Source organism: Carassius auratus, chromosome 6 (assembly GCF_003368295.1).
Source record: "Carassius auratus strain Wakin chromosome 6, ASM336829v1, whole genome shotgun sequence".
Taxonomy (NCBI): domain Eukaryota; kingdom Metazoa; phylum Chordata; class Actinopteri; order Cypriniformes; family Cyprinidae; genus Carassius; species Carassius auratus.
Window position 1 is genome coordinate 17,747,706 of NC_039248.1, and position 17,132 is coordinate 17,764,837.

At 36.7% G+C, this 17,132-nt stretch overlaps 1 protein-coding gene across 1 annotated transcript in view; it reads left to right on the forward strand.

Annotated features, from left to right (window-relative positions):
* Positions 1 to 17,132, forward strand: part of rab6ba (RAB6B, member RAS oncogene family a) — a 75,375-nt gene that overhangs the window by 41,213 nt on the left and 17,030 nt on the right. Inside the window, exons 3-5 of the mRNA XM_026264014.1 lie at positions 4,531 to 4,584; positions 4,966 to 5,071; positions 6,092 to 6,203. Of these exons, the coding sequence (XP_026119799.1) occupies positions 4,531 to 4,584; positions 4,966 to 5,071; positions 6,092 to 6,203 (272 nt within the window). The remainder of the gene's footprint in view (positions 1 to 4,530; positions 4,585 to 4,965; positions 5,072 to 6,091; positions 6,204 to 17,132) is intronic.

Sequence of the window (17,132 nt, forward strand, 5' to 3'; positions counted from 1 at the left end):
CATGTCATTTGTCTCCAGGGTACAGAGCTATCGATGCCAAAAAGGCATCTTGCCAAGGTCTAAAACTACAGATTAATACCAACTCAGTAATAGGCCCAGATTTGATTCTGTAGAATTTGACGAATGTTCATCTACAGGTCAGCTTTCCGTTCTTCATAATGTGATTTGAAGGCTCTGACTGTACAATCACAGTCAGGCAGGCACTTTGTATGCAGCTAAGCTCCCAGCATGCCTTGAGTCTGCTCACCTGGGGCAAGTGCATTCTTAAATGTATGCTTTGATTAAAGGCAAATAGAAAGATAAACAGATAAACAGGATATGGCCTGACGTTCACTCAAGGTGGTGCTTTGTGAAGCAGATTAGTGTGGCTAATTTCTCTTCTGGTGGAGTTTTAATTGGCGTTCGATTCCAATCAAACTCCTGCCACCCTCCCTAGGGGTCCTGGCAACTGGTGTACTTTGTCTAAAGGACATGTGTGCCATCTCCTGTGCGATATCGGCTGTGATGGATGCTTTTTTTATGTTTTAGATTTGTATGTTCATTATAGTCTATATTCATGCTAATATTCTCAATTGGCATAATCCAGGTCACTGACTGTACGACAGTATTGTCTGAGCAGTGTATTGGAGGCCTAAATAAAGACTTATAATTAGCTGCTTCCTCATTTGATACCTCAAGCAACAACCTTTGTTTGTGTGCCTGTCACAGTTTTATTTGACAATTACACTTTATTTACAGGCATTTTAGTAGCTACAGGAATTCGATTTCCCTTTTCTTATCTGAACACCTTTTCCTCTGAGGCTTTTGCTGGAAACCACACTCTGTGTTTTAAAGCTGATGTGTGTGAAGCTTAATAATTAAAATGTTTATGAATAATTCATTCCGGATCTCTTTGTGCGAGCACTCCTCTAGCTGTGCAAGTTTCTATATTTAACACCGGCGTCACTTTTTCTCTCTCTCTTTCTCGCCTCCTTTGCTTGAAGAGCTCAACACCTTTGGGTTTTCATCTTGACACTGTTTAACACGGGAGGTTTCTTTTTTATTTTTGTCACAGAAATCCCTTTTCTTATGTATGTTTTGAAGCCTGCACTAAGCCATAGACCAGAATTTTTGTTTTTCCAGAATTTTTACATAAATGAAGATATTTAAATAAACGTTAGAGTCCAAATAATATGGGACCCCACTTTTATTGTATTTAAAAAAAAAACAATTTATATTAAGGTTTTGTTGTTAAAGTGTAATTATACTTTTAAGAACTGAGTAAACTGAGTTAACTTCATGTACTTACTATATGGTTCCGGTTACTAAGGTTTAGGGTTACTTGTGTGTAATTATGCATAAATAAGTGTTATTATTATAGTATGTACATGTTACATGTAACAAGGACACATTAAAACAAAGTGTTACCAAGCTGTTTTTCAGAATAAATAAATTTGTACATTTGTAAGTCTTTTTTGACCGATTTCTTTCAATAACTAGTTCATATGAGTCACTGGTTAATGAATCAAACTCTAATGAAAAGCTTCATTTTATTTTGCATTACCCAGCTCTTTTCATCTCTCCTTACATTCAATTTTGACTGAAAGCAATTTGAGTAAAATATAATTTATTTTCACTTTAAGCTAAGAAAAACATTACATGTCTCAAGTGTAATATAAAAAATATTGTCTGAAACGTTAGATTAAAATGTGATACAATAAATTGAAAGTTATTTTTAATTCACTATGATTTATTACCTCTTTCATGTTCCAAAAGTAGAGCAAAAGAGAGAGAGAAAGAAAGAAAGAAAGAAAGAAAGAAAGAAAGAAAGAAAGAAAGAAAGAAAGAAAGAAAGAAAGAAAGAAAGAAAGAAAGAGAAAAGGGGGTTGGGGAGGGAGGAGCGGGTTTGGAAAAGCTAGATCAACCCACAATGAAACTTAAAACCAAAGAAAAAACCAGAGTGGCAGGGTGAAAGAGGTCACTGCTCCTGTTTTGAAGACAGCACAGTGGGCTGGCATTGCTACAGAAACGGATGCGTGATCAAGATGCTGATGACAAGTGCATTGCAAGACAAACTGGAGTCTCACATGTCATAAGCTGTTAATTTCCAAACACATGATTTTGTGTTTTATGCAACTGTCAATATGAAACATGCCATAGTCCAGATACTAGACTAACCAGGATTTAACGTGGCATTTATATATTATTGCTCTTTTGTTGGTTTGATTGCTTCTATTGTCCTCATTCACTTTGTATAAAAGCGTCTGTTAAATGATTGAATGTAGAATGATGAGCCTTAGTCAACCAGCAACTTGTGCTTAACTGATCATGGATAAAAACGTGACTCCATTTTGAAAAAACAACCATTTTTAATGGTGATTTCACATTTATTACATCTAAATCACAAACAAAATAAAACATTCAATTTCAGCTACTCTATTATAGTTTTAGAGTTTTTATTTATTTATTATTTAATAAAAACAAATATACGGTATGCATTTAAAAATGGTATTGTGGTGCAAAACGTCTGCTTGCTGCAAGCAAATTAAAATATGCATATTTTATTTGTTGATTTCATACTATCCATAATATTGGTCAAACTGCCTTGAGGGGCTTGTTGCATTGTGAGGGTATGAATGACCTTATGAAAATCTAAAAATACTACTCATTCAAGCATGTCAAGAGTAATAAGTTTCAAAATTCTCAATAGCACAGCAAATGCATTTTATTGTCTATGTAGTACTGACCTGAATAAGATATTTCACATAATTTTTATTTTATTTTATTATAATAAAATAATTTTTACTCTTATTTTGGTAAAATAATTAACATTTTATAGATTCTGAAAGAGGGATTTAAACCTTTGATCTCAACTGTAGCAAATCTGCAAAACTGCTTGATTGTTATATTTTCAAAAAAAAAAAATCTATATTATCACCCAGTGATATATTAAGGTTGGACTTTCTAAAGGCTCGGCTCTTCAGTGGTGACTAGGTCCTTATCTGCTCTTTTGTGCCATAAAAATGTTATACTTATCACAATCAAACTGAATCACACACAGAAAGGGCAATCCTCTGTACTGCAGACATCCGTGATGTTTTCCTCAGATCCCACTGATCTGTGGACCCCTATAGATCCAGCAGCAGCCCACTGGGAGCTACAGCTGAGGAGACCAGGGGCCATCCGGATAAAAGCAGACACAAAACGCCTCTGTAAAATGAATCTGGATTACTTGGCATAATAGTGTACATACAATTATGCAAATGGTATTGCCATTTCTTTTTTTTTTTTTGCAACTGCCAGAAATTGAACAGAGGATTTTAAAAACGTAGCCTACTGCATGTTGTATTCAACAGACACACTCAAAGGGCAATTTTCAGCAATCGCTGGTTTTACAAATGTAATCGACACAATCGACTGCACTCTTATTGCAATAAAAGCACCAGTGGAGAATGAATTAGCTTTCTACGACAGAAGGCACTTTCATTATGTCAGTGTTCAAGTAATCTCACCAATGCAGATGTGAGGTGGTCTGAGCTAATGCATCATTTTATCTTACAGTAATGTTGGCAACCCATCTCTGCATTTAAAATCTATGTGGTGATTGGTTGAGAATTTCAAATAACACAAATATTCTAGTAACAGCATTCTGCAAATCAGAGGGTCTGTTGTGGGATTTATTCAGAATTTGCCTACTTATGTTTTTCATGTAGGTTTTTTATTCCTACAATATTAAGTTATTAGCAGAATGTTGAATACCAAAAATAACAAAATACTTAATATTTTTATACCTTATCATTTTTCAATATGGTTTGTGTGTACATACACACACACACACACACACACACACACACACACAGACACATTTTTGAATGAGACAAAAATGTTTAATCAACCATTTAACATGCTACGAGATTTAGAATAAGAGATTTAAGCAACAAAAATGACAATCTACAGGTTTAAAGTATAAAAAATATATTAAGATTTAATTTTCATTGAAGTGTCATTAAGTTTTTAAAAATAAACCTAAAGGGATCATTAGATAATGGCAAAAGTATAAATAAATACGGGAAAATAAGGGAAATAAACATTCAGAATTGTTGTTAATATACAACATTGGCCAATTCTGTGTAATATGGACTAAAAGTGAAATACTTTATATTGGCAGATAACAACTATGGTACAGCGAACAGACATAAATTAAACTCGTTATTCACTGAAATTCATTGTCAGAGATTTTCTTTTTTAATACATGCATTGTTTTCTGAATTTATAGTCGGGAGCCACACTCTGTAGTATGTGTATATAATATATCATAAAGAGAGGCAGGTCCCAGAACAGAGTGATCATGTATAGCAGTCATTACCATCATCAAACTGACATGCAGAACGTAACGGCTGTCTGTTTTAATTAGACAGCATCTTCTGATTCCCAGGATGATATCTAGAATGCCTTTAGATTTGCCATGCACAAAAACAGACACATTTCCACTCAATTCGGGCATCTGATTTCATTTTGTTCTTACATAATGTTTTCCTTCTGTCATAACAGGCAACAATTGGAATCGACTTCCTGTCAAAAACCATGTATTTGGAGGACAGAACGGTAGGCAGTCTATCATGTTCTAATGCAGCAGTAAATCAAATGAACTCCTCTGTTTTCTATTCCATGTCAAAAGAGAAGAGTTTTAATGAAACCATATTGAATCTCCAAAGCTATTTTATTATACCAGCTGGATTTCTGACAGTTTTAGTATATGGCTGGAAGCTCATGGATCAAGAAAACAGATCGTATCCTCTAGAGATGTCTGGAGTTTATAACCCACAAATGATTCCATGACCTTCAGCAGAGCAGTTTACTGTGGTTTTATAATGTCATATTGATCCAGCTCTTAGCTCGGCTCTGCACGTGTTTATGTAATTGTGTCTGTATGTGTTTGAGAGGCTGAATAATTTGACTGTTCAGTTGGGGGTCTCTGACTTGCAGGTTCGGTTACAGTTATGGGACACGGCAGGCCAGGAACGTTTCAGGAGCCTCATTCCGAGCTATATAAGAGACTCCACCGTAGCTGTGGTGGTGTATGACATCACAAGTGAGCATAACACACACACACTTTAATGATCAAACCTCCTTTAGCTCTGAAATACATTACCAAGAGCCAAAAAAATCAAAGCAGTTTTTTTTCCGATTTGTCAATTTTAGATGTGATCGGTGATTATTTTTGTCAGTAAAGTGTGTTACAGGTCTAGCCTTGTTTAACACTATAACCAGATAGATTCAACCCCAAAGATGTAAGAAGCAGCTATAGTTTATTTTGATTATATAGTTCATTTTTCAAAAAGGTGACAGTTTTATTATCCTAGGCACCACTGTGACTTTTAGAGACAGAGTTGGCAGTGCACACAGCTCTGCTGGTATGAACAGAAAACACAAAGCTTGATTTTAGAGGTAAAGCAGCCAAAGTCAGTTTCACCTTGAAGCAGAAGCAGGTTCACTGATGTCAGGCTGCACATATACCAATAAATGCCATAATAAAACCTTATTGAATATTTCAATAATATGACAATAGCACACAGTGGAGTACCATAGCTGCAATATATTCACTGCATTTTGTAAAGATAAGAAATTATAAGCTCAACTACCATAAACATTTAATAAAATTTAAACAAATTTAGATTAAATTAAATGTATGCATTTAGCAGACGCTTTTATCCAAAGCGACTTACAGTGCATTCAGGCTATCAATTTTTACCTATTATATGTTCCCGGGGAATCAAACCCCCAACATTGCGCTTGATAGCGCAATGCTTTACCAATTGAGCTACAGGAACACTAATAATAATAAAAAATCTAAATAATAATAATAAAACAATTATATTAATATATTCATATTAATAATATTCAGGTGAACTAAAAAACTTGACAATATTCAGCTGGGTACATGTGGACCATCTTCGGTCGGCACACAAATAATTAATACATTAAGCCAATATTAATAATTTATTTTTAACACATAAGACCAATATTAATAGAAGAATCCAAAGTCTAGACTATTTTAGTTTTTGCCCAACAAAGTAATTACCACCTTCTGTCTTTGTTTTTCTTTGTATAGATGTGAATTCATTCCAGCAAACTTCCAAATGGATCGATGATGTGAGAACGGAGAGAGGAAGTGATGTCATCATCATGCTGGTTGGCAATAAAACCGATCTGGCAGATAAGAGGCGAGTTGTCTCACTCTCGGTCTTTCTCACACGCTTTTATTATTAAGCTGCTTAACACGGCTGTTTCACTCATCAGTGTGTGAATCGAAGCTGACAGTCTCATTAAAGGGATTCTCTGAAAAAGGAAAAGGAAGCCTTATTCTCATTTTAGATTTCTGGGGAATGCAGGATGAGGGATAATTTGAGAACAAACCCTATATTTGTGTGAAAGATAAGAGGTAAAGGAAGCAATGCAAAAATAACACATTGTTTAGGGAAGGTTTGCCCTGTGAGTCAAATTTTACTACACTAACTAGTATTAACTTACAATTAAGTTTTAAAAAACAATGTACTTTTCCCTCAACCTGTTACAATATATTCAGGCAAAATGCTGCATTACTGTTAAATATTTGTGCACATGGCTGAGAAAGTTGAGGTAATATTCAATAACTAATTTGATCCTGTCATTGTATATGTACTTAAAGTTTCATCTAATTGCATCTGTTATCATATGAGGAATTTGCATAGTAATGCATGTGGTCAAGAGTGGATTTCTTTAAAGCTTAAATGTGTCTCTTTGTAATGCATATGTTTCGCAATATATTTTTTGTTCATGGTGTCAGAGAGTAAACATGACACTTATCAGGAAATTCATTTTTGAAAGAAACACTGATTGTTTGTAAGAAGTTACCATGGTGATAAATAGCCCATGCTGAGAATAGAGCTGAACTCTTTGTGTTTTAATATGAGCGTTATGCAGGATTTGTTTCCCTGACGACTGTGAAGGAATGTGGCAGGTGGAGGTGGCTGCAGGAACAGAGTAACAGGCTGATAATGGAGGCAGTTACAGTAGTTCTGTGCTAACACGAAACACCCATCAACTCTAATTATCTCAGTCTGTACATTTAGTTCATTTTTTAAATTGAGTTTAGCATGGTCTGATTGACATGTCATTGCCTCTCAAGAATTAGGTTAATTTGGTTCAAAGGTGGCATTAGTTTTTTTTATTTTTTTATGCAACATCAGTGTAGCGTTTCGTCTTGAGTTCTCTGACGGGCAGCTATTGTCCAGCCCAATCACATTGTCTCTCACTGCTCTCTAACACAGACTGAGACACAGTCTGCACAGCCCGTTTCTGAGTTACCAAACAAGACACTTTCTAACAGTTTTTGCATTTTAAAGGGAAAGTTACCCTAGAAACTAAAAAATCTTTATCAGTGATTTGTGCCCATATTTGTTTTGGTTTTTAAACCTTAAGACTTATTCTTTCTATAGACTTTGAAATTCTGGTAACACTTTAGTATAGGGACCAATTCTCACTGTCAAGTGCTTATTAGCATACCTATTATATAGCATATTGGCTGTTTATTAGCACTTATAAAGCACATATTCTGCTTGATCATATTCTACATCCCTAATCCTACCCAAAACCTAAACTTTACAACTACCTTACTTACTATTAATAAGCAGCAAATTAGGAGTTTGAGGCAAAAGTCATAGTTAATGGTTTGTTAATATCGAGAATTGTACCTTAAAATAATGTGTCACCAAAATGTTTAATATAAAGAAATGATAAGGCATAAAATAAATAGTATTTAAGATTCTGCACGATTTCTTCATCACTAATCAAATGTAGGCAAATGTGACATGATCATATGATCTTTTTTGTAAAAGATCAGATTTTCCTTCCACTGAAACAGAATAGAATAGAATAGAATAGAATAGAATAGAATATATAAAGATAAAATAATATAAAAAAGTATCTGTAAGTTAAAAAAAAAACTAAATTTAGCACAGTAAATATTTTTACATTGTTGTTACCAATAATTTTAAATGTTTTCATTTTGAACTTTCTATTAATTAAATAACTTTTCACCTGTGACCATATAAATAGTTAATTGAGCACAAAATCAACATGTTAGAATGACTTCTGAAGGATCACGTGACACTGAGCACTAGAGTAGTGATTGATGAAAGGACAATTTTATCAAAAAATATAGTTTTTATTATTTCATAGATTTGCATTGTGTAAAAATTTTTAGAATGCCCAGGAATAAATGTGTAAAATATATTAAAATGGAAGAAAATTATTTTAAACGGTGATCCTATTTCCCAATGTTTCTGTTTTTTATACATTTTGTGCATAAGAGATTTAAAAAACATTAACGTTTTTCACCCATTTCTAAACATTTCCAAGTCTTCTGAATACAAAACTAGGTTAATGATAAAGATCTAAAATGATCTAATGATCTAAAGCTGTGAGTTTAGACAGTCTCGTGATTTTAGACAACACTCCTTCTGTTGTAACATAGTTGAATATTGCCTGTTGATTCAAATGAGAGTAGATTTAGGCTGTTTGACAACAGTAGATAAGACTGGCTTTAGAGCAGGAGATGATACTGAATTAGTTGTTGTGAAGACAGACACTGTGGGATTTGTACAACGGTGGCACGATGCCCTGGAGAGGATTAAAGTGTTTGTGCCCAGCAGAAAGTACCATGTAGTTTTTGTGCAAGAGGAAGTGAAAGGTTAAGCAGCTCCTGGCATCTTGGACAGTAGTTCTGTTAAATATGAACCTAATGACATTAGACATACTGTACTACTACTGGTGACAATGTTCTGTAAGCTTCACATGCACCTTATCCTGCCAACTGCTCCTATTGTGACTAGATCTGCAATCGTGATTGGACAACTGAGACAGCAGTTACATGATTGGAGGAGGATCCTCTGCCACAGTGTAGTCAGTGAGTATCTCCGTGCACAGGAAAGATATTAAAAACCTTGGGTCAGACTGTTGCCATGGCACCCAGTAATAAGTCAGGAGTGAGCAACCTGTCAGAACATTTGCTGCGGTATGTGTGTATAAATAATTGTTTATATATATATATATATATATATACATACAATATATGCACACATAAAAAACAATTATCACATACTGTATTTAGTATATGTATATAATTAATTAATTCTGGAAATTAGTTTTATTTTTGACAATAAATGAAATGCTATGACAAAATATGAATAGTTTAGACTGCAAAATCTCTAGGTCACTAATCAAATATAAGGAAGTTAGTGTTGACCATGTTAACTGCAAAAAGTAAGATTTGCTTATTTGCAATTAATATGTAAATTGTAATATAATTGAATGTAATAAACTAAAGCATATATTACTTGAATTATCTTTTTATCAAATTAGGCAAAACTGATTTTTTGACAGAATTGAGGATAGGTATATAAAGTGTATGTACACATACAGTGAGTGTATATACATACACTCACTGACCACTTTATTAGGTACACCTGTTCAATTGCTTGCTAACAAAAATTTCTAATCAGCTAATCACATGGCAGCAACTCAATGTATTTAAGCATCTATACGTGGTGAAGAAGACTTGCTGAAGTTCAAACCGAGCATCAGAATGGGGGAGAAAGGGGATTTAAGTGACTTTGAACATGGAATGGTTGTTGGTTGTTGCAAGACGGGCTGATCTGAGTATTTCAAAAACTGCTGATCTACTGGGATTTTCACACACAACCATCTCTAGGGTTTACAGAGAATGGTCAAAAAAAAAAAAAAAAAATCCAGTAAGCGGCAGTTGTGTGGACGAAAATGCCGTTGATGTCAGAGGTCAGAGGAGAATGGACAGACTGGTTAGAGATGATAGAAAGGTGACAGTAACTCAAAAAACCAGTTGTTATAACAAAGGTATGCAGAAAGCACAACACATCGAACCCTGAAGCAGATGGGCTACAGCAGCAGAAGACCACACTGGGTACATCTACTGTCAGCTAAGAACAGGAAACAGGAAGCTACAATTCACATAGGGCTCACCACAGTTGGACAATAGAAGTTTGGAAAAACGTTGCCCAGTCTGATGAGTCTCAATTTCTGCTGTGACATTCAGATGGCAGGGTCAGAATTTGGCATAAAAAAAACATGAAAGCATGGATCTATCCTGCCTTGTCTAAATGGTTCAGGCTGCTGGTGGTGGTGTAATGTTGTGGGGGATATTTTCTTGGCAAACTTTGGGCCCCTTAGTACCAATTGAGCATCGTTTAAATGGCCTACCTGAGTGTTGTTGCTGACCTTGTCCATCCCTTTTATGACTACAGTGTACCCATCTTCTGATGGCCACTTCCAGCAGAATAATGCACCATGTTGCAAAGCTCAAATCATTTCAGACTGGTTTCTTGAACATGACAATGAGTTCACTTTACTCAAATGGCCTCCACAGTCACCAGATCTCTATCCAATAGAGCAGCTTTGGGATGTGGTGGAACGGGAGATTCGCATCATGGATGTGCAGCTGTCAAGTCTGCAGTAACTGCGTGATGATATCATGTCAATATGAACCAAAATCTCTGAGGAATGTTTCAAACACCTTGATGAATCTATGCCACAATGAGTTAAGGCAGTTCTGAAGGCAAAAGGGGGTCCAACCCGATACTAGAAATAATAAAGTGGCCAGTGAGTGAGTGAATATATATATATATATATATATGTGTGTGTGTGTGTGTGTGTGTGTGTGTGTGTGTGTGTGTGTGTGTGTGTGTGTGTGTGTGTGTGTGTGTGTGTGTAAGAGATAATGTACATCCAGCCGGTTGTTATCTCAGAATAAACCCAGAAAGGGCGATTAAGCTTGTATCAGCCTGAAGGGGTTTATTCTGAGACAACAACGGGCTGGATGTACATTATCCCGCTTATTACAGGGTTAAAAATATTTATTTTTACCGTATATGTTGAAATCAATGCTGAAGCCTTCCATTGTAAGACAAGTTAGTTAAGTGTTTTCAGTCACAAGATGGCACCAGACATTCAATGATAGCAGAGTGACTCATTGAGCATATAAGTAGTAACAGTCAAGATAACTCGTAGTACCTGGATGAGCGGTTTGTTATTCAATTTGGCCATTGTTATCTGGGAATAACATACTGCTGGATGGCGTGAGTGACCAATCAGAATCAAGTATTGCACAGAGCCGTTTAACTACTTCTGGCACTGGCCGGACTGGTCTTATGGTGACGGTGAGGAATTCCCTTCTGAGGAACCAACCTCCGAGGGTTCCTCCTTCTGCCGGCACTTTGCAGCCAGTGGAGCTGCCGAGAGAACAGGCTGGACCCTCCTGTGGGTTACCACTTGTTTCTTTCAGTCCTCCCCCTGATGACTGGATGTCGATCGCTGCATCTGAGGGTGAGCCAGACCTTTCTGGAGAGGATGATACAGCAGCGGTGCTGGATTCAGATCCGGAAATGATGGCTGTTCTTTCCCGAACATGTCGGGCTTGAGTGGAAACCTCCACCACGTACCGTACCCTAAATGCTTTATGATTGGTTTCTTGGGGTGGCTCACTCTGGTTCTCAGGGCCCCATTCTTCTTGCCATTCTTCCCGGAGGTGCATGATAAGCTCACTGTGCGAGCGTCATTTGCGATGCAATTGTGTCGAAATATCGCTGTCACCTGCCGGGGCAAGCTGTTGCTCCCCTCCTGGGCCTTTAAGTACTTGTCGGCCCTGACCAGCAGTTCTTATGCGGCCTGTGAAGAACCTGCCTCTGCCGTACATGCAATGGTGTTGTTACAGGTTCATTAGGCCAAGGCACTGAAGGACCTGCATGAGGGTGGTCACAACCTAAAAGTTCTCAAAGAATTCCGTACCACTACTGACCTTGCACTATGAGTGACGAAGTTCACGGTGCAATCTCTGGGCTGTGCAATATCCAGTATGGTGGTCCAGTAGCGCCATCTCAGGCTGTGTCTGGCTGACATGAGGGAAATTGATGAGACTCGATTTTTAAACGTCCCCATGTCTCAGACCAGCATCTTTGGTGACGCAGTAGAGAACATTGCCCAGCAGTTCTCCGCCGCACAGAGGCTATCAAACAAATCCCATTCAGTTGCTGCCCCCACCCGGCAAATGAGCTGTCAGGAGCTGCGCTCCCGGGAGAATGGAGACTCCATTCCCAGATGCTCCAGCTGATTTGACCGAGACCGGGGGAACACTCACCAAGGACGCATTGGCATATACCTGTCCACAGGGCCTTTTGCAAATATGTGTTTCCCCCAGTGAGCCTCAGGGAGGACGTGGAGCAGGTCCTGCTCGTGGTGCCTTCCTGGCCCACTCGGACTAGGTTCCCGGAACTGATGCTCCTCTTGACATCCCCTCCTTGGCAGATTCCTTTTGTAGGGATCCCAAATAGTCAGTTATCTAATGTGACGTTGAGAGTGACTGAATGAAAGGGAACTTCTTTGTTATGTATTGTAGCCCTCATTCCCTGAAAGAGGGAATGGAGACGTCACGTCCTGTCGCTTCAGCTTCTTTACCACCACTGAGTGGTCAGTTGACCGGCTTGGCTCCTCAGCGAATATCTGAATATACACTGCACATGCTGTCTACTTATACTCGCGTTGTGATCAGTTTACACTGCGGATTGGTCCCTCTAAGTGAGATTCCAATTCGTCGTCATCTAACCTAACGTCTCCATTCCCTCCTTTAGGGAACGAAGGTTACAATGTGTAACTCAGACGCTTCCTATTTTAATATATTTAAAAATATAATTTTAAACATTTTAATCAGCAATTTCTCTAGTCTCCAGAGTCACATGATCCTTCAAAAATCATTCTAATATGCTGATTTATTATCAGTGTTGAAAATTGAGTTGTTTATATTTTTTGGTATATTCTTTGGCTCTTTTATGAACATGAAATTTTGAAGTAGAAAGTCTGAAAGAGTGTTATCTTTTAAAAAATAATCCAATAATCTTTGTTTTATTTACTTCAATTTGATTTTTACATAGCATACTACATAGCTATATTTAAAAACAATAGAAGTGTGTGCGTGTGTGTGTGTGTGTGTGTGTGTGTGTGTGTGTGACAAATGTTAGAGACAATTTTTACAACAAAACATCTTATATTTAAGGCTGTAATATTATTGTAATAACAGATTTAAAGTCAGTCTGGGTGTAATGCATGAATTTCTGTCCAGAGGATGTTTGTTTTCTCAAAGAAACAGATGGTACTGTTCTCTTCCAGACACCCTACTTGATGTCAGCTGAGATTACCTACCCTTGAGCCAATACCAAATGAAAAGAAACATGTTCAGCCCAACCTAGTACTGTACATCAATTTAGAGTGTCAAACAAAATCAATTTACTATACACTTGAAAAAAATGTTGTTGCATGGGTTTTGACAGCCTGCAGGACATTAATCAACAATTTCAAGGTCAAGATAACTGTATGTACAAACAGCAGTGATGAATGCTTTTTCGCCATTTTGTAGAGTTTGTAATAAAAAGGAATGAGTTAGTGAAGAATTGAGGACTCCTCAATGTAATAACAACAACTTTTTGAACAACTCAGTGACAAATGCATGCTAAACCTGTGTGTGCTGTTTCTGTAAGCCTAAGAGAGCACCGGTTAAAACATTTATGACCGGAAGATTCAGAGAAGGCAGGAAATTAAGGCTGACACGACATTCTGCTCCATCAGCATTTATAACTTGTGCTACACGTCCTCTTATCCCATCTTTCTTTTTGTGGCATGAATATCAAAATATTTAGCTTGTGGCTACTGAGGGACTTCAAAAGCACTGTCATCAGCCAGAGACAGACTTCAGGGTCAGGTTTGGAGTCCTTGCATTGGTTTTCTAAAGTCACTTACTTTATTTAGATGTAAAAAAAAAAAGTCTCTTATATTTTAGCAGTTTTTCTCCTGTCACTCTTTGCCTTCCCTGAGGGTTTTGATTGAAAAATCAAAAACATATCTGCACTGTTTGGAGGGACTTTGATCATGAAACAAAAGCACATCAAACCACATCTGATGTTCATATCCATCAAGTTCTTTAATTGCCACAGTAGCTTTGAAGGAAGAACACTACCTCCATAGTTCTGCCTTTGATGAATAGTGGACTGCACCTCTGAAGAGACCGTAGGGCATTTCGCACTGCTTTAGTTCCAGAACTAAATGTACAGTACTAAAGTTCTGAGACGATTTTGTGCGAACTATTTCCATGTACCATTTAAAGGGTTGCTTTCGCAACGACAGTGTGTACTAGGGGATGTCTTAATCCGGTCAACAGTGATGCCATTTGTGCGCGGCGTTCAACAATGTTAACCACAGGAGGATGGAGGACGCTGTGATCGGAGCCATCTCTTTGTTGTGTCTTGCGGGTTTCAAATGGACATGGAACATCGACATATAAGTAAATCGATTGAAAGAACAAAAAAATTGGGGGAAGGTGGGGGAGTCGACTAAGAATCTCCAATGAGAACTGGCAGTGCTACATTTGCTACAAGTGCCTTCTGTTCATCTATCACTTGTCATCATACTTGCGAAAAATAAATTGACAATATATACAGTTTTTTAAATCATGGCGGGTGAGGACGTTTTCAAATGCATCTGTCCAATCAATGTATACTTACGTCATGGGTAATACCAGTTGTGCTGGTTAGACCCTGCTCCAGAGTAGGAGCTAACTTGGTTCTGAAAAAAGCAGTCTGGTACTGAAATTGCACCTAGTTCCGGCGGTGTGAAAACGACCAAAAGTGGGTAGTTCCACAAATAGTTCTGGTACTATGAAAAGGTTCCGGCAGTGCGAAAGGCCCTAATGTTATCTCTGAGACAGAAGTAAGTCAAGGTCCTTATCCTTAATGATCCAACTACTATAGCTGGTAATATTAGAAATTACTGAGTAATGGATAACATAAACAGAAGGCATATTGACACTTGTTCTGTGCATTAATGAGAAAAGAGTTAAAACTTTCTCATTGTGTCACATTCAGTTATGTCAGTTATAAAGTAATTCCCAATATTAAGATTAGGGTTCAACAAATATCAGTTGTCATGTGGTTGTTTCTTCAACTATTACCTAAATACTGTTTGTAGTCTAATCCAGTAAAGCAGATATAGTTATTTATTATTCCTAAAGTGGTTCATTTTAAATTCTGTAACTGTTCTTCTAATTTGAAAAAAAAAAATAATAATAAAATGTGTATTTATTTGTGTATATATTCATGGTTCATGGTTTTAATTATTTCTCATTATGACTTTTCTAATTTAACACAATTATGACTTAAAATTATCTTTTGGGGTAATTTCTCAGCCAGAGTTGACATGCAATTAATTAATTAATCGCCACATTGTGTCATTAATAATATATATACTGCATGTAAGAATCAACTATTGAAAACCATATTTGTTTAAAGTACCATTTTTGAAAGTATCTTATGCTAACCAAGGCTGCACTTTTATCCTAAATTCAATTTTTAAAAAAATACTCAACTATTCAGTGTCACACAGTTCTTTAGAAATCAATCTAATATGCAGATTTGGTGCATCTAATGTGCTGATTTCTTTCTTTAAAAAAGGGTTTTCGGGATTCTTTGATAATTTGTTAAACATTTTGTAACATTAACATATTTACTGATAAGTTTAATGTATCAAAAAAGAGGTATTAATTCAAAAATAAATAAATAAATGAATACATAAATAAAAATCAATCAATCAAACAAAAAAATCAATCAATCAATCTTACTGCCCTAAACGTTTGAATGGTGGTGTGTTTCACTGCATATTGCATATATTTATATAATTTTAAAGGGGAACAGAAATTGAATGAAAAAGCATTTAAAAAAAAAAAACACTGCATAGACAGTCAATAAAGGTTTTTTTTTTTTTTAGATTATTATTATTTTTTTACAATTAAAATGTTATTTTCAGCAGGGTTATGCAAATGATAAGATGTTTTTTAGTTTTGTAATTTACAGTACTTAAATGTAATTCTATTTAGAGTGTGTTTCAATCAAATTATGTAATTTAGTTCAGTATCACAGTAATTATATCAATAGCAAGTCTTGGGGCCACAACTGGCACCATTTACAGAGAATGAGCTGTATACTTTGAGACGCAGCGAGCCCAGAATGCAATTCATGAGTTAAGTAAACTCACAAATGCCTCTGAGCTCCTGTCTGTGAGGAGAACAAAAGAGTTTGGGTGGTTACATCACGGTTGTCCCAGCAGACAGGGCTCAGTGGTTTAAAACAGCATGTCCTATTCACGTCCCACTGCTCTGAGATACAGCTAGTCTCTTCAGCCTACTAATTTCTCTCAGCCACCCCCCCCAAACTATGTCACATTTATACATAAACAAGCTCCATAGTCACAGACATAGATTAATGCCACAAGTGTGTCATACAAATGAGGCTTAATTAATGAGCCTTCCCTTTGTGCAATTAATCAGTTTCAACATCAATTAATTAGAGTTAGCAGAGATGAGGGTGGGGAGGCAATGACTGATGCCATTGTCTCAGTCTCAGTCTCAGCCTGTGCAGTCTGATAATACTCCAGTCATAATCTGTGACCCACTAACCACTTTATCAAAAACCACATTTCCATTATTGCTGTTTTCATTTATCTTGTTGGACTACTGTGAAGGCTGGGCAGTTTCGTGATAGTGGTCACCATTACTGACAGAATGATTATTCATGTGTAGTCCTGGTAATGTGGTCTCTCTTTGCCATTATTCTTAATGGAATCCCTCCTGCCAAGACCAGTATTCAGTAGCTGCTCACCAGCATGTTTTGTGTTTTTGATGTTGGTATGTTTGTCTCTTGACCAAGGAGGTCTGGTAAAACTATTCTTCAGCCCATTGCCATTCATCTAAATGTCTGTTGCTCAGCTGGTGCACAAAGTCGGAGATAAATCTGCCATCTTTGTGCTCTTTTTCTGGATGCAATTGTTTTTGAGCCAATTATCTGAGCTGTTAATGCCATGTTTAAATATACCCATCTTGATGCTTTTGAAATTATTCTTAAAAATATTTCCCCCAAATATCTCTCTCTTTTAAAACATATGTGTTACACTGGTTCTCAACCAGGTGCCCCCTACTAAGGGGACTCAGCAAATATCCAAGGGGACCTTTATATAGGTGAATATAATACTGTATAATATATATA